A 23,181-nucleotide genomic window follows, 5' to 3' on the forward strand; every position below is an offset into this window, starting at 1 on the left:
CCATTTTGTCGGCAAGGAGGAAAGCAGAGGCCTGAGCCGGGGAGCTCGCTTGACCGTCTTCGCACAAGCCGTCAGAGGCCGGCAGCCGCCGCCGCCGCCGCCGCTTTCCCCCCCCCCCCCCTTTCCTTCGTCGTCTCCTTCAGGCCTCGGGCCACCGGTGAGCGCGGGATTCGGGGGGTTTGGAGCAGCGAGGCCTGGCGGAGCGGGAGGAGGAGCGGCAGGCCAGGCCGCAAGAAGGGTTGGGCCTTGTGCGGGAAGGCCGCGGACAGGAGGAGGAGGAGGAGGAGGAGGGCGATACATAAGACGTAGACCAGCCGCGGAGTGACTTCGAAGTCTATTTACACGTTTCGGTTTCAGTAGTTGTGTGTGTGTGTGTGTGTGTGTGTATGTATATATATATATATATATATATATATATATACACATACATACATACATACACACGCACACGCATACACAACACACACACACGGCCTCGGTTACAGATGCAGGCGAGGGACACCATCTTTCTTGCCTTAAAAAAACAACAACAACACCCCCACAGGGTTTGGCCTAAAAACCACACGCCTTTACGTGTGAGTAAAGCCCAGTGGAAGCAGCGCGGCTTATTGCTCAGTGATCGCGCGCCGTGGGAGGGAGAATCGGCCCCGTGTTTGGCTCAGTGGGTTCATAAACTCATATTTTGAGGGCGCTTTTGCCGGCAACCCTTGCCCGTGATGGCTGGTGCACACGTGTAGTAGACACACACTGTATTTATTTATTTATTTATAATATTTACATACAGCTCCCCATTCAAAATTTCAGGGTGGTGTACAAGATAAATTAACAGAGTAAAACACTTTAAAATAGATTTTAAAAGAAGCAAATACCACATGTTGTATGTATTTATATACCACACGTCTTATGTATTTATATACCACACATCGTATGTACTTATATACCACACGTCGCATGTATGTATATACCGCACATCGCATGTATGTATATACTGCATGTATGTATATACCGCACATATGCATATACCGCACGTTGTATCTATTTATATACCGCATGTTGTATCTATTTATATACACATACACATGTGCACCTCTGGTTTTTCTCCCTTGAGGAATTTCAGTCTCGCAGAGTTCCAAGCTGCCGCACTTGGTATCCATTTAACATCACGGCTGCTGATAAAGGCAGAAGCCGAAACCATCAGCTCTAAATATATTTTGAAATTACACACTTCTTCTTCTTCTTGTTATTATTATTATTTACAGTATTTATATACTGCTCAATTACCTAACACAGATTCCACAGCAGTGAACATAGGTATGAACAGCAAAGGAAAGAAGGTTAAAAAAGCAAATTAAAATTGTTCAGTTTAAAAACAAAGGAACCAGAAAAACAGTGGCTAGTTGGTTGAGGAAGTTTTCTTGAAACTGAGTTGTTTTTAGGAGGCGCCAGAAGCAGCCTAGTGACCTCCAGGAGCAGGGAGTTTCACAGAGAAGGGGCCACCACACTAAAGGCTCTTCTCCTGGTAGATTCAAATCAGGCCACAGGTCCATGTGGAACTACCAGGAGCCTGCCCTCGGATGACCCCACTAACTGCCTTGAGTCTTAGTAAAAAGCAGGATATAAGTAAATATAATAATAATGATAATAATAATAGCAGCAGCAGCAGCAGCATGGTTTTCCTTCTCTGTCCTCTGGGGTGTCTTGATCATCATTTTTATTTCTTTGGCAGTACTACTGTTAATAGTTTCTACTATTATGCTTTGAATTGATGAAGTGTTTTAACAATTTTCACAGCCATCTTGTGGGATGCATTGTTTCTAATCTCGTTTTATGATCTGACCCTGAGGAATAGATAATAGTAACTTCCCCAGCATTACGTAGTGAGTTTGTCGCTCAGCAGAGTTTTGAATGTAGGCCTTTATTCATCTCATTGTTTCATCCACATATGTTTTTTGTTTCCCTTTTCTACTCTATCCCTTGATATTTGCATTTACTAAAGTGTGCTAAATGCTTAAGTATAGTGCATTTTTGTGTCTATTTTGATAACTGCTTTAGCCTGTCCATCAGTATCGTAATGTGAGTGGAGAAACCTCATATGCCAACTCTGCCTGCCCAGCTGTTGACTTTCTAGCAACTCTGACCATGCATATGTGTGTGCATTCACTGCAGAAAGTTTCTTTACATTAACATTAAGCACACTCTGGCCTCTGCAATCCACCAGGGGAATAAAGGCTATTGAGAGATGTCTCTCCTCCCCCCCTCCCCAGAAAGAACATAGGTGAGATGAGCCCGGCTGCAGCTGTTGGCTGGAGAAAGAGCTTGCTCCCCCCTGGAGAGAGAACTCTGCTCCAACTGCCAGTTGTCTCAGGACTGCAGAAGTAAGAGACCAGCCAGAGGAACATGGGCTGCCAAGCAAGGAGATCAGCTTGATCTTAAAATGACTATAAATGCCTGGATATAAATGCTGGCATTATTCAAAGGATCTCACCCTGCTCCTCTTCCCTTGTATGTCTTGTTTTTTTCTCTTTAGTTCGTGAGCTGAGGTTAGGCCCTGTAGATTTCTTTGATTGACTGGAGCTGTTTTAGGAGATGATTGTCTGAAAAGCAGGATAAAAACAAGATGAAAATAAAATGTATATAGGATGCTGCCTTATACTAAGCCAGTCTGTTGAGCCGATAGTCCAGTATTGCCTATCCTGACCAGCTCTCCATGGTCTCAGGCAAGGGCCTTTCCTAGCATTTGCAATCTTGTTCATTTAGCTGGAGATGCCAGGGATGTTTTTTGTGAACCTCCCAGAGAGCTTGAGCTATTGGGTAGTATAGAAATGTAATAAATAAACTGAACGTTGGACTTTCTGCAGGCAATGGAGGTGCTCTACCACAGGCTTATAGTTTTTCCTCATCTGTCCACTAAGTATATATATATTTGAAGTGTGTGCTAAGCATCTTAATGTGGTAGTCAAGGAAGTGTAATTCATGACACTGCTTAATTAGGAAAATAGTGAGGCGCCGTTTTTTGTTTTAAGATGGCTCTTAACTAGCTACAACCATTACCAAAATCTGGAATTACTGTTTAGAAACTAGATGTCACTCACTCACTTCTCCTTCATCTGTTTAGTAACATCACGGCGGAGATGTCAGAATACATCCGGGTTACCGAAGATGAGAATGAGGAACCCATTGAGATCCCTTCAGAGGATGATGGGACTGTGTTGCTCTCTACGGTTACTGCTCAGTTCCCGGGGGCCTGCGGCCTGCGCTACAGAAACCCCGTGTCTCAGTGTATGAGAGGAGTCAGATTAGTGGAAGGAATTCTGCATGCACCAGATAATGGTTGGGGAAATCTGGTGTATGTTGTTAATTATCCCAAAGGTATGTGCTCAGAGTTCTGTTTTGTTTTGCTTCATAAAGAATCACGGTTTCTTGTTTGGTGAACACAGAAATCTATAGTTGGAGAATTTGCTTTCTTTTGGTTTGTCCAAGAAATTGGAATAAGAAAGTCACCATCGCCTACACAGTGCTGAATTGATCAACCAAAATATTTGGAATTGGTAACAGCAATTGCATAGTATAGTGTCCTAGACTGGATTGACGTGGTATCTGTGGCTTGTCATAGCTTATTTAAGCCACAAGTAGCTGTAGTGCCTGCAGGAGCAATCCTGAATATTCAAGCAACGGCTTGTGTTGTCTGATGGTTTTAAATTTTGTATACTTTTTAATGTTCACCGTTTTTAACTTTTGTAAACTGCCCAGAAAGCTTCGGCTATGGGGCGGTATATAAATGTAATCAATCAATCAAATCAACCTTGGAACTGTGGGTTATGCAATGGTTAACCCTCACAGAACCCATGACCTATTTTAAGGTTTTGGTCCCTGGATTGGACTACAAGGCAAGCTGTGGTGGGTTGAGCGTTCAGAATGGCTGCCGGCACACATTGCTTAAAAAAGCCATGGTGGGCTATTTGGTTGTGTAAACCAGTCCACAAATACATTCCAAGGCTGCAATCTTAAACACAATTGCTAGGTAATAAGTACTAGTGAACACAGTGGGACTGACCTGATTAAATATACATACGTTTTTACTGTAGGGGAATCATTTGTGCGTACTTTAGAAATAAGCTCTACTTTGAACTCATAGGAGCTTGCTTCTGAGTAAACATAGGGTTGGGAGGGTGCTGTTGCGCCATGTCCTGCTCTTGGGTGCCTGGTTGACAGCTGACTGGCCACTGTGGGAACTGAGTGCTGGACTGAATGGACCCTTGGTCTGATGAGCTGCTCCTTTAAAGTCTTCCATTTAGCTGTTGTGGTGATGGGTCATCTTTCTCTTTAGACAACAAGAGGAAAATGGATGAAACAGATGCCTCATCAGCTGTTAAAGTGAAACGAGCAGTGCAGAAAACCTCTGATCTGATAGTTTTGGGCCTTCCATGGAAAACGACAGAGCAAGATCTGAAGGAATATTTCAGCACATTTGGAGAGGTTCTCATGGTGCAGGTATTTGGCTTTCTTTTCCAGGAGCAGTTATGTCTCTGGATTTAAGGGTTACGGTTCTAATCCTCTATCATATGTACTGTGTTGTCACTTAATAAAACTCCTAAGAATTACTCCTAGTTTTGTGGAGGAGGAAACAAACTAAGCTGTCTCCTGCTGATGTTTGCCTTTAAGCAGGGAGCAGGAGTAACTATTTTTGTAAGAGCCATAATTAGCCAGACCGTAGAAGTATAACTCCTGTTGTGTGTAGTGGCTCTTTAAGCAGGGATAATTCAAAGACTTAATATCCTAGCTGGGTGCAGCCTCAAGAGTGGCTCTTGGTCCCCTGGCTGATGGCAAAAGCCAAAGTCCCAGGGCAAATTAATTAAATTACTTTGATTATCAAAATAACATTATTTAAAGCTCCCCCCTCCAATCTCTACTTGAAAAGGCTCCCAGGGTATCTTACACACTATCAATAATGAACAAGACGATCCCTCATACTCACAATCTAAAAGGAAAATGAACCAAAGGCGGACACTAGTTCTTAAAAGTTCCAAGTCTCTTATATTGACTAGCTTGAATGAAATAGTTCAGTGCCAGAAGGAGCCAAATAGAGCAGGTCTCTCAGTAGAGCCTATGGAGTTGCACGGCTTCTTCTTTTTCCTATTGCCGCTGCCAGATTGAATGGCTGTTAGATGTCACTAGGAGAGAAGAGCCTGGTGCTGCAGTTGTTCAGTAGGGGAGACAAGCCGTGGTGAAAGCTTCAGCTGAACATTAAACGTCGTTTTTGTACTACATTTTGGGAATTGATCTGTGATATAATAGTGTGGAGGGCTTTGCATGAACTTCAGTGCCCTGCCTTTGCTATTCTAGCCATCTAATTTCTTCTCCTAACCGTAGGTTAAGAAGGACATCAAAACTGGCCACTCTAAGGGGTTTGGTTTTGTAAGGTTTACAGACTACGAAACCCAGGTGAAAGTCATGTCTCAGCGCCACATGATAGACGGAAGATGGTGTGACTGCAAGCTCCCAAATTCTAAGGTATTTTCACGTAGCTTGTTCTGGTCTTTGTAAGTATGTGAAGATGAATCCCTTGTCCCAAATGATTCCAGGCGATGAGATTGTCTGTAGTCCTGATTACGTTGGCTGGGATCCGAAGTATTGCATGCATAACAGCTGCCTCGTGCTACATGGCAAACTGCTTTTATAACTGAGGGGACTTTAAAAAGACAGATTTAGTTGAGTGGGGAGAGGTGAGGTGTTAAAGGGGGGGGAAGCAAACAATTCCCTCCTCTCTTTGAATTGCTTATTGTTCTAAAAAGAACTTTGAAGGAAGTGTGTTTATTAATTCAGCCAAAGTATGGTGCTAATAGCCTGTAGTACAGCCTTCCTCAACCTGGGGCGCTCCAGATGTGTTGGACTACAACTCCCAGAATGCCCCAGCCAGTGGGAGATGCATTCTGGGAGATGCAGTCCAACACATCTGGAGCGCCCCAGGTTGAGGAAGGCTGCTGTAGTACCTGATTGTGGTCCCACAAGATGGAGTGGTGGGCCACCAATTTGGATGGTTGGAGAAATTCTTGGAGGAGAAGGCTATCAGTGACTTGAGGTCATATATAATTCTGGTGGTTCTATGTTACTTCCAGTACCAGAGGCAGAATGGGGTACATTAGTGGGAGGGGTGCTATTGCACTCTCACGTCCTATTTGTGGGTTTCCCACAGGCATCTGTTTGGCCACTGTGTGAACGAAATGTTTGATGAGCTGGGCCTTTGCTCTGCTCCGGCATGGTTCTTCTTACGTGCTTCTTGAGTGGATGTTAAGCAGAAACTGTGTGGCCCTTTCTCTTTCCTATTTATCACACAGTACATAGACTGAATGACAGGAAGGGAGTGTTCTAAGCTCAAGGCACCCCCTATTCCAAGTTACCATATAAAACTTTGCATGAACACATGCAGGTGTAGAGTGTTACTATATTCTCTAGTTTGCCAGTCTCATTTCTAATTCCATGCCGTTGTACACCAGACGTCCCCGCCCTTTGGGCACATTTGAAATTTTGAACGAGTGTTACGGGCACCCTCACAAAATGGTTGCTAGGGTGTTGCCCATCCATAACTCGGCTGTTGTGGTGGGTGTGGCCTCTCACAAAACACCCATTTTCCAGAAGGCAAACTGAGTATGTTCTTATTCATTTTATTTATTAGATTTATATACCCATTAAGAGAGCTTCGGCTATTGGGCGGTATAAAAATGTAATAAATAAATAAAATTAACCTGGATGGTTCACAAAACAAATCCTAACATATCTTATGGTAATATAGTGCCGGAGCTAGCACTTCACTTAGCACCCTGCCTGCCTCCCTATTATTATTATTATTATTATTACTACCTACAAATGAGGAAGGGAAGGGCCTCTGGCAAGAATGCCAAGGGAGGTGTCCAAGGGAATCACATGAGGGATGCCAGGACTACATATTTAAGCTTCAGAAGACATAATGTCAGAATCTGCAATACCTTCCATGGTTTGCTTAGTTGGAAAAGTCAGTACTTGCTCTCTTGCAGTGTGTGTGTGTGTGTGTGTGTGTGTGTGAGAGAGAGAGAGAACGTGTATGTAAGTGTGCCTTTGGTATGTGGGTTATTACAACCGTTAAACAGAAATTGAGCTTTGTATTAATGCGAGTCTTTTGTTCTGCATTGGTGCCAGCAAAGTCCAGACGAACCTTTGCGTAGCAGGAAGGTGTTTGTTGGGCGTTGCACTGAAGACATGACTGCCGATGAGCTCCGCCAGTTTTTTTCGCAGTATGGAGAAGTGGTCGATGTCTTCATCCCCAAACCCTTCAGAGCTTTTGCCTTTGTCACATTTGCCGATGATCAGGTATCCATCCAAAGCGCCCTGGTTATTCCCTGATTTGTGGGCAACTTGTTCTTTAAAAAGTTTTTTCTGTTAAGCTTCCATTTAATGTCATTGTGTGTAAAAACGTAAGTGCCAGCGACCTACAAATGATAAGACTAACTGCAGTCCCTGTTAACAGTACTCCTGTTGGGTGTAGAATCATTTCCCTTCAAAAGTCCTATTCTGGTGTTATTTAGGCGTTAGCACCTTACCATGTAGGAGGAACGAAGCTGTACTTTGAGCCCCCGCCCCTGACACCACGTGGGCAGCTTGCAACATCCACACATTGAGTGCAGTTGCTTGCCACGGCAGCTGCTTGTGTGCAGGAGTTCCACAATTGGGTATCCTGATTGCACAGAGTCCTGTAGATGTTAGTACCGGGCGATTCCTTTGCAAGCAACCACGCTCCATACAAGGGTGTTACAAGACGCGTGCATGACATTATGCAGTAAGGTCTTCTGTATGAGTAATGTGTGAATAGGGCGTAAGCTGCATGTTAATCCAGGAAAATGTGGCCCTGGAATACCCCAGCATACTGGTGTAGCTTTAACAGTATAATCAAATACCTCTTCAGGTTGGCAGGGCTGTGATCGCAGTTCACTGCATCATGTAAAATAAAAAATATAGTCACAAAAACAAGCCTTGTAAATAAATCCAGCAAAGCTACGAGCTCAAGGGTGTCCACTGGCCTAATTGCTCAGACATACCCATTAACCATTTGTGGCATGTTGACTCTTTGAAAGGAGACTTGGGAGTGGAGGGAAACTGACCAGGTTAGAAACTTAGTTTGCCTAGGAAGTAGCCTGTTCTTGTCTCAGGCCACTGGGTGAATGGCTACATTGGGATAAACGCCGCATTAGACAGCCTCTGTCCTAGAACTTTTAAATGAAGTGTATAAGTCTGCTTTCAAGGGGCTAAATATCTGTTCATATTTATTTTATTTATTTGTGGCACTTATATGCCGCTGAGAATAGCAAACACTCTCAGCGGTTCACAGTATTAAAAGTGCAATATTAATAACGCTTTAAAACACCACATTAGAACACAGTATATTAAGCCAAACTAGTCTGAAATACAGTGCACTTAAAATGAAGGCTGTTCTAGAGTTCCATTTTCCAAGGAGGACTGAATTCCCCACTACAGAGAAGGGAGTGATATTACACAGGAGGTGGAACTGTGAACTAAAATTATGCCCTCTAGATCGGTGTGTTGCTACTGTTTTAAAGTTCTTTGCATGTGTGAATTTTCTTTCCTTTCCTTTTGCTGTTTTAAAATGACTCAAGTCTGCATACCTTATTTCTTATAGGTTGCCCAGTCCCTTTGTGGCGAGGACTTGATCATAAAAGGAATCAGCGTCCATATATCCAATGCTGAACCTAAGCATAATAGCAGTAGACAACTAGAAAGAGGTGGAAGATTTGGTGGTAATCCAGGAGGCTTTGGGAATCAGGGTGGATTTCCTAACAGGGGGGGAGGCGGGGGAGGCGGAGGGTTGGGGAACAACCAGGGCAGCAACATGGGGGGCGGGATGAACTTTGGCGCCTTTAGCATCAACCCGGCCATGATGGCAGCGGCTCAGGCAGCGCTCCAGAGCAGTTGGGGGATGATGGGTATGCTAGCCAGCCAGCAAAACCAGTCTGGGCCGTCGGGGAGCAACCAGCCGCAAGGCAATATGCAGAGGGAGCAGAACCAGGGCTTCAGTTCCGGCAGCAATTCCTACGGGGGCTCAAACTCCGGTGCGGCCATAGGGTGGGGCTCCTCAAACACAGGGTCTAGCAGTGGGTTTAACGGGGGTTTTGGATCAAGCATGGATTCCAAATCATCTGGCTGGGGAATGTAGAGAACCTAATACTGACTCTCTGGTGGGAAATCAGATTTTTTTTTCTAGAGCTCCTGGTAAGTATATTATAAGATGCCTATACTAAAACAGAAACGAAAAAAGAAAAAAGAAAAAAACTCCAAATCAATTTGTTCAGCGTGTAGTATATTTCAACGATATTTTTGGACACGTTTTTTTCCTTCCTTTTCTTTTGTAAGGGGTGGGGGAAAAAAGAGAAAAGATTAAACGGAGTTTTTATAGGTTTTGTTACAATGAGTTTTTTTGGGGGGGTACATGAGTTGGGATATTGAGTGGCTGAAAGTGAACTGCTGTTTGCCTGGTTGGTAAACGGACGCGCTGCAATTTGATAGGAAACCGTAAAAAAAAATTTGATTCCTCATTTCCTAGTCAGCTGAGATCTTTGCATGTTTCAAAAATGGAAGCCATTTTTTCAGAAACTGCATCCTATCCTTGTTAGTTTTTTTTTTCTTTTAAAATTTAATTTGATCCCCCGCCATAAGAATTTCTCTCTCTCTCTTTCTCTCCCTCCCCCTCCCCCCAAATGTCCTGTGTGGAGAATGCAATGTTGGTGTCGGCTTTTTTTCCTTTTAACACTGTCTCCCCTCCTCATACTAAAGTACGGTATGAAGACCTCATTTAATCCTTGCAGTTCATCTCATTTCAAATGTGTATGGAAGAAGCCCTTCATTGAAAGCAGTGCAGTAAAAAAAACAAAAAAAAAAAAACCCACAAAAAATCAACCCCCCTGCCTTAGGAATACTCCTGTCTTCATGCTTTCCTCATCCAAGACTCCTTCATCACACTGCACATGCTACGTCTTAAGACGGTGGGTGTATCCATTTTTATCCGCTACTCTTTTTATTTCATGGAGGTCGTATTCAACGCTATGAACGCAAGGCTGTGAGATGATGGAAACCGGAAGGCTTGTTTGAACTTTTGAAAACCTTGTGTGGGATTGGATTGGTGGTGCCGAGGCATGTGAGGGCTTGGTATGTGCGAGAAAAAGGAGGAGGCGCATGCGGAGAGAGACTTGGTGGTGCATTATGGGATTTTTTTTTTTTTTTTTTTTAGAAAAAAAAACTTTTTTTTTCCCTTGGCGTGATGTCCCTCGATCCTGTGGCTTTGGTGATGAGAGAGTGTGCGGAGAGCGGACGTACGAGTGATTTTTTTTTTCCCCCTTGCATTCAGAAGGACATCCCGATCTGGAAGAAACTTAAGTAGGAGTGGGAAGGGCTTTTTACTTAGTTAACCAATTAGTTGAATGTGTTAAGTGAAATGAATATCTGTATTTTTTTTCCCTCCTTTATGTCAACTCTGCTGTGAATGCTGTATGGTGTGTGTTCTTTTCTGTTTAATGATCCTGTAAGTGTGGTCATGTGATCTGGAGGTGGGGCTGTTGATGGGGAGTGCCCGGCTCGGGGTGCGCTTTGCCGGCCTTTTCCGCCGCAAAGCTCATTCCTGAGCTCGGGTTCCCTCGTGGGTGGAAGTTTCTCTGTCTGTAAGATATCCATATGAATGCCGTTTGCTGCAGTTCTGTGTTTGGATGCTTTTTATAAGATTTGTCAATGTAGGAAATTCTTAAATAAAACTGATTTAAGTAATATGCGTGTGTGTTTGACAGCTCCCCAAGTGCAAAGAGTTCATAGCAGTTAACTTGGTGGGTTGGGTTTTTTGTTTGTTTGTTTTAAATACCTTGTGTTGGGATAAAAACGCTGTGAAAATGTCTTTGGTGTTTTATAAATTTGCCTCTTTCATTGATGTAGTTGATACCCTATAGCTCGGTTCCAGTCCCATCTTGGTAACGTTTTGTGATATACACATCTGAAATCCGGTTCTGCCAAATGAGGTACCCCATCCCTGGTGAGCAATTCCCTGTAGGGTACTGGGTGTTGAAGATAAGAGCCAAAACGTCCTTTGAACATATCTGTGACATTGGGACTTCCCAGTGCACTCTGGTACAGTGAAAATAGCCCTCAGTTGGTTTCATCATGGAGGCGATTAATCAAGTATTATCAGAAGTTTTAGGTTTTCCTGTATCAAGGAACAGAATCAGCGTGATTATGGACTCGATAGTTCTAAATAATTGTCATACTATCAGTGCCATCCTATTAGTTACTTGATATAAATCTACATTTTCCACTTTGCAGATTGTGTAAGCTCTAAATGAGTAAACGGCCCCCTTAAATGGGTGTAGTCCTCCTTAATTGCAAATTGTCCCTTCCATCTCTCGCTTTAAATCCCTATAAAAGACACTGGTGGACACGTAAAAGTCTGTTGTTAGGTGCTTTTGCTGGCATTGTTATTGAATGCTAAAATCCATGTAAGGCTCCGGTTCTCTACGTAAAACAAAATATGTTAGTGTTCCAGAGAACAGTTAATTCTTTAATAAGTTGCTTAACCTTTTCTGCACCTAAATCAGATCGATTTGCCAAACTCTGTACCATCTGAATTTTGCATTTTAGCACTTGCACTAACACCAGCTACTGCTGCTGAGTAACACTTAATATGGTATTCTCGGACCTCCAAAGGCTAAACTGTCATCCCGGGAAGGATCATGAGGGTAAGTTTTATACATCACTAGCATGGTTTCAGTAATTTGTTTCAGATTGTTTTTGTTATGTTTTTTACAAAAAAGGCAAGAAAAGTCAAGGGCCCAAACAGAAGGGGGAACATGTGTTGTGTTATTTTAATACAGCAAGAGCACTAAGGGTTCTGCTTCCCCCTCCCTTAATTCTCTGAGTGTATTAGAAATGTTTTCGAACATTATTCATATCTTTATTTTTATTTTCCATTAGTGTTTAAAGTCAGCTAATAAAAGGTATTCTCATAACTTGATTGTCTGGAGTCTTGTTTTGCTTTAACTTTCCGTAGACCTGCATCTATTGGGCTAATGCGATTTAAAGTGGGAAATAAGGAGGAACCACTTGCTAATGAGCCTCATTTAGTCATAAACAGCATAGTAATTTAACCAAAGGCCCTTATGTGAGCAAATGTGTTGTGTGTTTCGGTTACGTGCTGAGCATCTCTTAATTACTGAGGCTTCTATATTCAAATAGATGTAATGTTGACAATTTCCTCTTGCAGACCAAATTTGTGTGGGTGTGAATTGAGTCTTGGAGCACTTTGGTCTCAGCGGTTGCAAATGTAATGTTGCAGCTGATTGAACAGCACCTCTGGGGGGTCTTGCCCTATTCCTCAGAGCTGCATACATCTGTGTTTTTTTATTACTATTATTTGCTTTTGCGGTCTGTACTGCCTACTTATGAAAACAGAACAGTGTCTGAAATATTTTCTTTGCAGTATTTTATAAAAACTCAAGATTCGCTCCTGCTGATGTTTCAAGAGTTGGCCTTATGAATTGTCAGCAGAAAGAAACTGACAAAAACTTAAAACCCATTTAGATCCAGTGTCTGATTTGCAAAGAGAACGGAAGAAGTTGTAGAAGGCGATTCTGTCAGCGGCGGTTAAAAGTAGTCACGAAGTGCAGCCTCAAAGCTTGGAGCATCTTTTTCATCTCACACTGGAAGGAATTGCAGGATCGCTTTGCTATTTCTAAGAACCATCTAGTTCGAGGTGGCTAGCGTCTGAAATAATTAAGTCGCCTGCCATGTATTTTCTGTTGAGATCCATGAGTACGAATTCCTCAAATGATCAGCAAGGCCCTCTAATCCGCCCTTCCCCCATCAAGAATAAAATTTCTATTTTACAAAAAGTATGCTGTGGCAAGAGATTCATCATCAGATGGAACAACACAATTTCAGCTCTTGCTGTCTGAACTTGCGTGTGCGTGTGTGGTGGGGGAACGAAGGTGCTTTAATTTCGTTTAGTATGTGACTTGGTGTATTGGTAGCTTCCCAGTGGAAAGGTCAGCTGTTAAAAACAACACTCGACCTCTGGAGGAAAGACTTACACATGTGAGGCAGATGTAATTATACCTACTTTTATACTTCTGACTTTACGGTTTTGTTTTATATAAGCATATCCTGACTGAGCTGTAAATCAACTAGCTTGGAAATGTTTGCCACAGGGTTCTGTGTATATTTACTCAGAAGTAAGTCCCAGTTGGCTGGGCAGGGCTTCGTGCCCAGCGCAGTCTACATAAGCTTACGGGTGTGCAAAACCATTTGTTGTAACAAAAGAGGAAGACGTCGAGTTTCGTTTTATTGTAATAAAGCTGTAAAATCCAGTCAAGAATTGTGCGCAGTTATGTCTTCAATCCACGAAATGTAATTCGTTACTTTTGTGTACACGCCGTAGAGCTCTGCAGAGCCGCAGTCCAAACCCCAGGATACAAGGCCACCCACAAACCACCTCTTGGTCTCGGTATCGAAAAACGTGAATGACCCACCGCTGTCTCCACTACAAGAATCCTTCCCCCCTTGCTCGTATCCAGCGCATAGCATGTTTTCCGTCAACACGAGTGGCCTCCCCCCTAATGTGTGGTTTGCGTAGGCTGCTTTACACATGTTTGGGTCAACCACATCTAACTCGGTATACAACAGGGCATTGGACTGCCGCCTTTTCTCTGTCTTCCCCCAGCCGGCAACCACTCCGATATCGCTTGTGTTCACTTGGAATCTGCTGCTTCTCCCTGGCAGGCAGATGGGTGTGATATTTGCACTAAGAGGGGCTTTGTGTTTCAGTTTAATCAAAGCAATATCGTTGTCAAAGTTGACGCCATCGTTAGTAAAGCCTGCGTGGACAAAAGCAGATTCTGCCCAGGCTTGGTGGTAGTGCGGGCTTCGTTTGTTTAGAATCCCCATTTTCAGTGTCAGGGAAGACGCGGCCTCTGGATTGGGGATGACGTGAGCCGCTGTTAAGATCCAATTATCATACAAAAGTGCTCCACCCCCTGTTGCTCCTTGCGCATCAACAATCAGGACTTGCCAAGGAAACTGGCCGGGCAGCGCCTTCTTCCCACCAAATATACGCTTCAAAGCGTTGGAAGTTTGGACTCCGCAAACTGGCAAGAAAAAGAAAAACGGTTTTTTTTAATTAAAAAGTTCGGCTTTTATTAGGAAGTGAAACTTGAATGTCATGTGCTTTTGGGGAGGCTTATATGTTTAAATGTGCATGTTTAAGAAGGACGCAGACAAGCTGGAGCGTGTTCAGAGGAGGGCAACCAGGATGTTCAGGGGTCTGGAAACAAAGCCCTATGAAGAGATACTGAAAGAACTGGGAATGTTTAGCCTGGAGAAGGAGAGATTGAGGGGAGACATGAAAGCACTCTTCAAATACTTAAAAGGTTGTCGCACAGAGGAGGGCCAGGATCTCTTCTCCATCATCCTAGAGTGTAGGACACGGAATAACAGGCTCAAGTTAAAGGAAGCCAGATTCCGGCTGGACATCAGGAAAAACTTCCAGACTGTTAGAGCAGTACGACAATGGAATCAGTTGCCTAGTGAAGTTGTGGGCTCTCCCACACTAGAGGCCTTCAAGAGGCAGCTGGGCAACCCTCTGTCAGGGATGCTTTAGGGCGGATTCCTGCATTGAGCAGGGGGTTGGACTCGATGACCTTGTAGGCCCCTTCCAACTCTGCTATTCTATGATTCTATGTTCCCTGAATTGTTCAAAGTGAGGACTGTTGTAGATGGGTATCCTGATCCTTAAAACAAGCCAGAGAAGGGTTCTGGACCACCAGGTAGGACTAGATTTTGGGGTCTCATTATGCAGTGGTTCTGCTTTATATTGAAAGAAGACTTAGGGTGCAATCCTATGCATGTTCAGGCTGGGAAAGAAAACTGACAACTTACAGAACGCTGGGAGTTGTAGGATTTTTTCCCCCTGGCTCAACATACCTAGGATTGCACCCTTAATTGAAAGGATAACCCTCGTGCACTCACAAACAACCAAAGGATTGGTGGCTAATTAGAGGGTAGTCTAAAGGGGCAGTGGTTGCTGTGGCAAGAGGCCCTTGACTGGATTCTTTGTTGTTGAGCCCTGACATGAATCCTCAATCCCTTTTCATTTGTTCTCTGGCAAGGTAGTTGCTGCTCAGTTTAAAATGTAGGCTTAGTTCTCACTGTGCTGTGAGATGGAAGACTATAGCTGGGGGCTCCTATGATGGAGGGAGAATTGGTTATATATTGGCTGCACAACATGCTAATCCACCCAGAGGCAGTAAGCCTATATACACCAGTTGCTGGGGAACATGGGCAGGACGGTGCAGTTCATAGAATCATAGAATAGCAGAGTTGGAAGGGGCCTACAAGGCCATCGAGTCCAACCCCCTGCTCAATGCAGGAATCCACCCTAAAGCATCCCTGACAGGTGGTTGTCCAGCTGCCTCTTGAAGGCCTCTAGTGTGGGAGAGCCCACAACCTCCCTTGGTAACTGGATCCATTGTCGTACTGCTCTAACAGTCAATTTTTTCCTGATGTCCAGCTGGAATCTGGCTTCCTTTAACTTGAGCCCGTTATTCCGTGTCCTGCACTCCGGGAGGATCGAGAAGAGATCCTGGCCCTCCTCTGTGTGACAACCTTTCAAGTCTTTGAAGAGTGCTATCGCGTCTCCCCTCAATCTTCTCTTCTCCAGGCTAAATATGCCCAATTCTTTCAGTCTCTCTTCGTAGGGCTTTGTTTCCAGACCCCTGATCATCCTGGTTGTCCTCTGGATGAGTTATCCCTTTGCACCCTGAGGTCCTTTTCACAGTGATGCTACATTCACCCACCCTTTTACTGCATGCCTGAGGAGCTGACAGGATGATTCCCATGGTTGATTGTTGCACCCGTGTCCTGCCTGTGGGTTCCTGGTTGGCAGCTAGTTGGCCACTGTGAACATAATATCGGTCATAGACTTAGGATTTATAATTAGTGAATTCCTTTATTACTTTAGTGATTATGATTATTATGTACACTCTGATGCCTTTATTTTGTTCACCTCATTTCAAAGTAAAATTTCACGAGGAAAGAAAGAGAAGGCAGCCACTTCCTAGGTTTATGTAAGCTGCCTTTTGGAAATAGTGGGGAAAATAAGTCAGAAAAGTAAAAATTCTAAATCAACAGGGCAAATGAAATATTCAGAGCGTCCTTGCTTTGTACTGCCAGCAAACGTGTGAAGCTGCAGGTTTTCTCCCTCTTCAAATGAGAGAGAAAGTTTACTGTCATGGCTTTGATGTAAGAGGGTTTTAAATAAAATCTGGGCTGTTTTTTGTGTGCTAGCTTTCGGAAATCTTCTCTCGTTTCAAACGCAGCTATTGCCCTCAATGAGCCTGTTCTGCCACAAAAAGATAGGCAGTATATTGCAAGAGCAACGGTTTCCTTTTATAGTCCTTCCCTGTAAGGGGGTGTATGGATTCAGCAACTGCTAATTACGAATTTATACCAGACTTTCCCATCCTAGTGTTTTGGACTACAATTCCCAGCTTTCATGACCTTTAGCCTTGCTGGCTGAGGCTGGTGGGAATTTAAATTCAAAAAAATCTTGGAACCAGGTTCGGCAAGGATTTATTATTGATGGCACTGAATACATGGCATTTTGTAGGCTTCTATAAGCCAGGAATTAGGGCTGTCAGCAGATAGGTTGATTTATAGTTGGTCATCTGCCTGAAAACGTTTAATCTTTTTTTTTATCGCCAAAGCTTTGATTTATAGGCCGCCTCTTTGGATATTGCAAGTTCTAAAAGTTGAAGAGCTCACATGCATTGCGAGAAATAAAGGGTTGTCTCTAAAGTGCTTGTCTTCATTCCTTATTGGAAAAACTGGCACCAAAGAGGTCTTTTAATTGACATTGGGAGTAGTTGATCTAGCAGCCATCCTCTCAGGCTGCCGTGGGGGGCAGAGCTGGTGCATTTAAAGCCTTGGGAATCGTCTTTTGAAGTTCTAAATAGCTTGGGATCACTTTATTTTGAAGACGGCCTGTACATGACCCAAAGATCAATTATGGAGGTGCCCTGCTCACATGCCCGCTGGTGAGATCTCTCAGGGTGAGAACATATAATTTGTGCCTCAGTATAACTGTAGTAAACACAGATTAATGCAGATCACTCTTGAGGTGTTTTACAAACAGCGCTTATAGCAGGCAGTGATAGAAGCACAAAACAACAACAACCTGTACTGAGGGTATCCTGAAATGGCAACCTTGCTCGTCTATTATGTAGAAGCTCTATACATTACCTGGCTCACAGACAGGAGGTGCTTTTCCCCCTTTGGAGTCCCTCCAAAAGCCGTCGGCGGTGCACTGGAAGTGACCTGCATAAAAGTAAAGCATTTGAAACAGACATCGATCTATGCTAAGAGCTAGTGGCTAGTTCAAAACACTAAAATCCAGCCCTCGCTTTCTCACTCTCCAAATTTCCCAGCCTCTGTAAAGTTTCACCAAACCATGGAGTTGGGACGTCGGCTCATTGCAGGGTGCAGCTACAGCATCCCTGACCGATGGCCGTCCAGCCTTAAATATCGCCAGCGAAACTTATTCCAGTCCTTGTGTTCTATGCAAACAGCTGTAACCTCCAGGAGCACGTCGATGTGGTTTGCGTTGTTACCTGCTGCTGCACCAAATACTTTTAGGTGTTTTTAGACTGAAAAAGTAATGAGCTTCATGGCTGTGGAACTTGTCTTTCTAGCCCACCACCAAAACTTAGGCATACTGCAGTGACATCACAGCAGTTCAGCCACTGGCTAGGGAGGAGCATGCACGCAAATGACAACCATGATTTAGCTGAATTTATATGCATTTCTGGGCACTCGACGCCACTGGGATTATTTTAGCAAATTCAGTTCTCCAGCCAAAATAGTACCATCTATGCACAAGAGTTGTCAGCTAACCCCCAAATTAGCAGAAGTGTATTTTTAAAGTGTGTGTGGGGGAACCAATAGGTGGATCTCCAGAAACTGTCCAATGAGGCCTGGGCTGTAGAATACTGACTTGACTTTTAGGAGAAATATGATGAAGAAGAATCTGAGAAGCAGCATGGCTAGTTGGCTCCCTAAATGGGAGTACTGCAACATCTTGTAGGTGACAACTGAGCAGCGCAATCCTATGCATGTTTCCTTAGAAGCTGGCTCCACTGAGATCAATGGTGCTCACTTCTAAAGACGTCTTTGTAGGACTGACTTCAATTAGAAAGTATTTTTCTCTTACCAGAATGCCCTGCTTTTAACGCATAGAAGGGACTTGCACAGTTATATTTGATCTTGGCTTGGTACGTGCTAATATCAGGTCCTGTGACATAAACAAGCGTTCCATTCGCGATGTCTTCGGCTGGACCGCAGTCGACAACTGAAAAATAGGTAACAGTGATGAGAAAGCGCCCTGCCTGAGACACGCATTTTTATTTTTTTAGTATATTTATATGCCATGTCTTGAGTACAGTTTGCAGTCTGAACTTTTGTCAAAGTGGCTCACGAAATACATCAGTATAGTGCAGATGGATTGTGGGAGCTGAACTTCACCGCCCCGCCCCCCCCCAACCATCTAGTCCTTGAAGTTGCTTTTTTTCTTCTCCCTCCCAATCCTCTTTCTTCTTGTGCCTATTTGATTGGCCGTGGTCTTATTTCATAACTTCGTAAGCCACCCTGGGAGCCTTTTTGGCTTAAGGGCAGAATAAAAATGCTATGTAAATAAAGCAAGATATGCATGAACAGATGGAGGATTTTCTTTTTAACAACAAAACAACTTTGGTAATTTCTATGATGAAAGGTTGAAGGAGCTGGGTTTGTTTAGCCCAGAGAAGAAACCATATGATAGCCTCCAGATGATGTTGGACTCCAACTCCTATCAGCCCCAGTAAGCATGGGATGATGGGTGTTTGGGTCCAGCAGCATCTGGAGGGCCATAGGTTACACAGCCCTGCCATAAAGGTACTTTTGTGAGCCACACTTCATTAAAGGGCATCCTCTAAATACATAAGAACATAAGTGCCCTGCTGGACAGACCAAGGGTCCATCTAGTCCAGCACTCTGTTCACACAGTGGCCAACCAGCCATCGGCCAGGGACCAACAAAGCAGGACATGGTGCAACAGCACCCTCCCGCCCATGTTCCCCAGCAACTGGTGCACCCAGGCTTACTGCCTCGAATACTGGAGATAGCACACAACCATCAGGGCTAGTAGCCCTTGATAGCCTTCTCCTCCAGGAATTTATCCGACCCCCTTTTAAAGCCATCCAAATTGTTGGCCATCACCACATCTTGTTGTGAGTTCCGTAATTTAACTATGCGCTGTGTGAAGTACTTCCTTTTACGGTTAATAAAATAATAAGCTACATCTTGCATGTGCGCGTCTTCAAGGTGCCTTTCAGATAATACTACCGCATAAACGATTTAGACATTTAAAAACAAAAGCTGAAAAAATCCAGCTCAGTAAAACAGCCAACAAGTAAAAGCACAGGATTCCTGCCCGGAGTAAACGTTGGGAACTTTTTGACTGTCTTGTCCAGAACACAACTATGACTGTGCCTGTCGATTTGTGTTCCCAGTGAGGATATTTCAATGAAAGCAAATTTTATATGCTCTGACACAAGCTTGTTTTGCCTCCAAAGGCTTTTTATTTACTCATTCCTTTATTTTATGAGAGAGAGAGAGCGCTTCGTTTTGCCAAATGGAATATGGATCCCCATAAGAAATAATTAAACCCTGTAACCCATCTGACTAAAATCTAAAAGCTCCCTTCCACCCACGCAAAACATGACCGTTGACGTACTGGTGCACTCAGCCATTGGCCTGTTCCAGGAGCCGTCCTTTTGACATATTGCTGTGAAGGATCCCACAATCAACTCATTCTGTGTAGGAGGAAAAAGCAGAAAAGCACAGACCCATTTATTTTCTCCTTGAAAACAGTCGCTGCTGTGACAGCCCAAATGGATGCGCCCCAGTGGGGAAATATGTTTAGTACAGTCTGTGAGAAGGCATTTGCCTTTGGCTATCAATAACGATGATAATAAGGCAAAAACCAGCATTGCGTCCTTTTCTGGAGACGGGCAAGGCTGGAGTGACCGCTAGGGGATCCTGCCTGCTGAGAAACAATTTGCACGACTGTGCAAAAGCAAATTATGCCTAGCACAGTTGGAAGGGTTCTCAAGGATTAGCTACTCCAACACCCACCCACTTCCCCAACTTGATGCCCTCCAAATGTTTTGGACTACGACTCCCATCATATTCCCAAAACATTAATGTCCTGTTTCTGCTTAAATACAGCCTGTTCCCTTGTCGAACAAGGACGTTTCTCCTGATACTTGGCCAATGTCTGCTTCCCAGTCATTGCTTCTAGTCCTGTCCTCTGAAACAACGGAGATCAAGTCTGCTCCATCTTCTGCATGACAGATATTTGAAGATAACCATCATGTCTCCCCTTAGCCTTTCCTTCATAGAATCATAGAATAGTAGAGTTGGAAGGGGCCTCTAAGGCCATCAAGTCCAACCCCCTGCTCAATGCAGGAGTCCACCTTAAAGCATACCTGAGAGATGGTTGTCCAACTGCCTCTTGAAGGCCTCTAGGGTGGGAGAGCCCATGACCTCCCTCGGTAACTGGTTCCATTGTCATACTGCTCTAACAGTCAGGAAGTTTTTCCTGATGTCCAGCTGGAACCTGGCTTCCTGTCACTTGAGCCCATTGTTCCGTGTCCTGCACTCTGGGAGGATCGAGAAGAGATCCTGGCCCTCCTCTGTGTGACAACCTTTTAAGTATTTGAAGAGGGCTCCCATGTCTCCCCTCTGTCTTCTCCAGGCTAAACATACCCAGTTCTTTCAGTCTCTCTTCATAGGGCTTTGTTTCCAGACCCCAGATCATCCTGGTTGCCCTCCTCTGAACACGCTCCAGCTTGTCTGCGTCCTTGAAGTGTGGTGCCCAGAACTGGACGCAATACTCAATCCTTATGTACTTATTTCATTTTATTTCTATTCCGCCCAATAGACGAAGCTCTATGGGAGGTTCACAAAAATTAAAACCACAACTATGGCATAAAACATAGTATGAAAGCTTAAAACCACAATACCAAAGTACAACCAGAATAAAACCGAGCAGCAATGCAGAGATTTAAAATGCAGATTTAAAACAGCAAAGTTAAAAAGCTAGGATGATAAACTGTTAAAACACTGGGAAAATAAAAAAGGTCTTTATCTGGCGTTATAACGTAGGTGTCAGGCGAACCTCTCTAGGCAGCTCATTCTGAGGATGATCTTAGGATCTGGGCAGGTACATATGGGAGGAGGTGATCCTCCAGATAACCTGGTCCCAAGCCTTTTAGGGCTTTGAATACCTTCTCCAGTCTGAACATAGAGCGCTTGTTCAACAATTCCTTATGGGATTTGGTTCCACTCGGAGGTAAACCTGACAGCTTGGTTGTATCCAACCTGTGGAGCACCCTACCCAAGGAGGCTTACCTGGTGCCTGTGCTGTAGTCACCTGATACCAGGTGATGACTTTTTTTTTTTAAGAATCTCAGGCTTTTAACTTTTTTACATTGTTGCAAGTTTTTAATGATCCACGATTTATGGTGTACAGCTATTTTATTGTCGTTGCTTCAGGTGTTGATGATTTGTGTCCGAGTCTGTATCGATATTACATTTCTGTTGTTTCTGTAAACCTCCTTGGGAATGCCAACTGGTTTAGAAGGTGCGGGGTTCACCTTTTGAAGAAAGACATAGATTCCCTTGTCTCCACTGGTGTTTAATTATGACTAGATTAGAGACACATCAGTTAAAATTAGACTTCAGAGCTGTGGGAGGAAAGAGAAGCAACCACATTCCTTTGGCTGTGTAGACAAACCAGCTCATTTTGGCTTTTCTGAACTTCGTCTATCCCAGCTGGCCATTCTAAGAACCCTAACTTTAAGAACTGGTATCTGAGTTTATTTTCCTTCTCCCTCCCATATTTTTTCCTTTTATGCCATGTCCTTTAGATTTCTGGTGGGTAGGAAGTGGATCTCCAGATGTTTTGGACTTCAATTCCCAGTGTTCCTGACCACTGGTCATGGTGATAGGGGCTTCTGGAAGTTGAAATCCAAAACAACTGGAAATCTATCTTCTACTTGCCTCTCTGCTTTAGATTCTAAACCTGAATGCAGGGACTGCTTTGGAATATATATATATATATATATATATATATATATATATATATACACACACACACACACACACACACACACACTCTCTCTCTCTCTCTCTCTCTCTCTCTCTCTCTCTCTGCTACTTTGTGAACCTTTTTGGCTGAAGAGCTGAGTAAAAATGCTTTTCATTAATTTATCAATCAATCAATTTTAATTAATTAATCTTAATGAATTACTTAACATAAAACGAATCAACAAGCACAAATTGAATACATATGCAGCAAAACAAACAGTAATACAGAGAAGGAGAGGAAAGCCACCATAGTTTTACCTACTTCCAAGAGTACATAGCCAACTTCGCAAGAGAGATTGTAAAAGTCTCTCATGATGAATTTTGCTCGCACCGGAGAGATCTGGCCATGGGGTGGCGCTATAGGGTTGGGGCATGGCAATGCTGTAGGAAGTTGAAAAACAAAGAGACGTCCGTTAGTCTTTCCTGGAAAAGTGGACTCCGTGATCTGTTTATTCACACCAGAAAGTTGGAAGGGTCTCTCTCAACCCCCCTGTCCTGTTAACCCCACAATTGCAGGCACGAGTATTTCACTCCTTTTTCTTCTTAGTACAAGGCGTCTTCTTTTGCATTGTGCTAGCAGCCCTAGGACTGAACCCTTGTCCATCCAAGGGTCCATATAGTCCGGCCGGCATCCATCTAGTTCACACAGTGGCCAACCAGCTGCCCACGGGAAAGCCACAAGCAACAGCATCCTCCCACCCAAGTTCCCCAGCTATTGGTGTACATAGGCACACTGATCCTGGAGGTACCACAGAGCCATCAGGACTAGTAGCTGTTGATAGACTTCTCCTCCAGGAATTGGTCCAATCTCCGCTCTGGTCTCGGAAGTGGGAGGCGGAGATTCAACTCCCGACCCCTTGCATCCTGGAGAGCCATGCTGGATGCCTCTCCGAGGTCAGAAAATCAACCTCAGAGAGGGGG

At 43.9% G+C, this 23,181-nt stretch overlaps 2 protein-coding genes across 8 annotated transcripts in view; one reads left to right on the forward strand and one right to left on the reverse strand.

Moving 5' to 3' along the window:
* Positions 1–13,388, forward strand: TARDBP (TAR DNA binding protein). Of its 7 annotated transcripts, none has more exons than XR_010026351.1 (8): positions 1–157; positions 3,116–3,369; positions 4,328–4,491; positions 5,371–5,511; positions 7,174–7,344; positions 8,669–8,786; positions 11,665–11,762; positions 12,287–13,388. XR_010026351.1 is itself a non-coding variant. In XM_063145343.1 (7 exons), exons 2-7 carry the CDS (start codon positions 3,132–3,134, stop codon positions 9,791–9,793), a joined length of 867 nt encoding a protein of 288 aa, XP_063001413.1. In that variant the 5' UTR covers positions 1–157; positions 3,116–3,131; the 3' UTR covers positions 9,794–10,803. The 7 variants fall into 7 exon arrangements, 4 of the variants coding, with proteins under 4 accessions (XP_063001413.1, XP_063001414.1, XP_063001415.1 ...); XR_010026353.1 differs by having other exon boundaries at positions 12,503–13,388; XR_010026354.1 differs by having other exon boundaries at positions 12,604–13,388.
* MASP2 (MBL associated serine protease 2) overlaps positions 13,356–23,181 on the reverse strand; it is a 23,720-nt gene continuing 13,894 nt past the window's right edge. The window contains exons 7-11 of the mRNA XM_063145340.1: positions 22,523–22,641; positions 19,844–19,922; positions 18,284–18,421; positions 17,317–17,391; positions 13,356–14,165 (exon numbers count right to left, since the gene is read on the reverse strand). Coding sequence (XP_063001410.1) covers positions 13,390–14,165; positions 17,317–17,391; positions 18,284–18,421; positions 19,844–19,922; positions 22,523–22,641 — 1,187 coding nt within the window. The 3' untranslated portion in view covers positions 13,356–13,389. The remainder of the gene's footprint in view (positions 14,166–17,316; positions 17,392–18,283; positions 18,422–19,843; positions 19,923–22,522; positions 22,642–23,181) is intronic.

This window comes from Elgaria multicarinata, chromosome 20 (assembly GCF_023053635.1).
Source record: "Elgaria multicarinata webbii isolate HBS135686 ecotype San Diego chromosome 20, rElgMul1.1.pri, whole genome shotgun sequence".
Classification (NCBI taxonomy): domain Eukaryota; kingdom Metazoa; phylum Chordata; class Lepidosauria; order Squamata; family Anguidae; genus Elgaria; species Elgaria multicarinata.

Excerpts from the sequence above, each read along its gene's own strand:
- TARDBP (XM_063145342.1), top strand. The coding sequence starts at position 3,132 with ATGTCAGAATACATCCGGGTTACCGAAGATGAGAATGAGGAACCCATT. Across the intron at positions 3,370-4,327 it reads TGTTGTTAATTATCCCAAAG|ACAACAAGAGGAAAATGGAT; the intron begins GTATGTGCTCAG and ends CTTTCTCTTTAG. Across the intron at positions 5,512-7,173 it reads GCAAGCTCCCAAATTCTAAG|CAAAGTCCAGACGAACCTTT; the intron begins GTATTTTCACGT and ends CATTGGTGCCAG.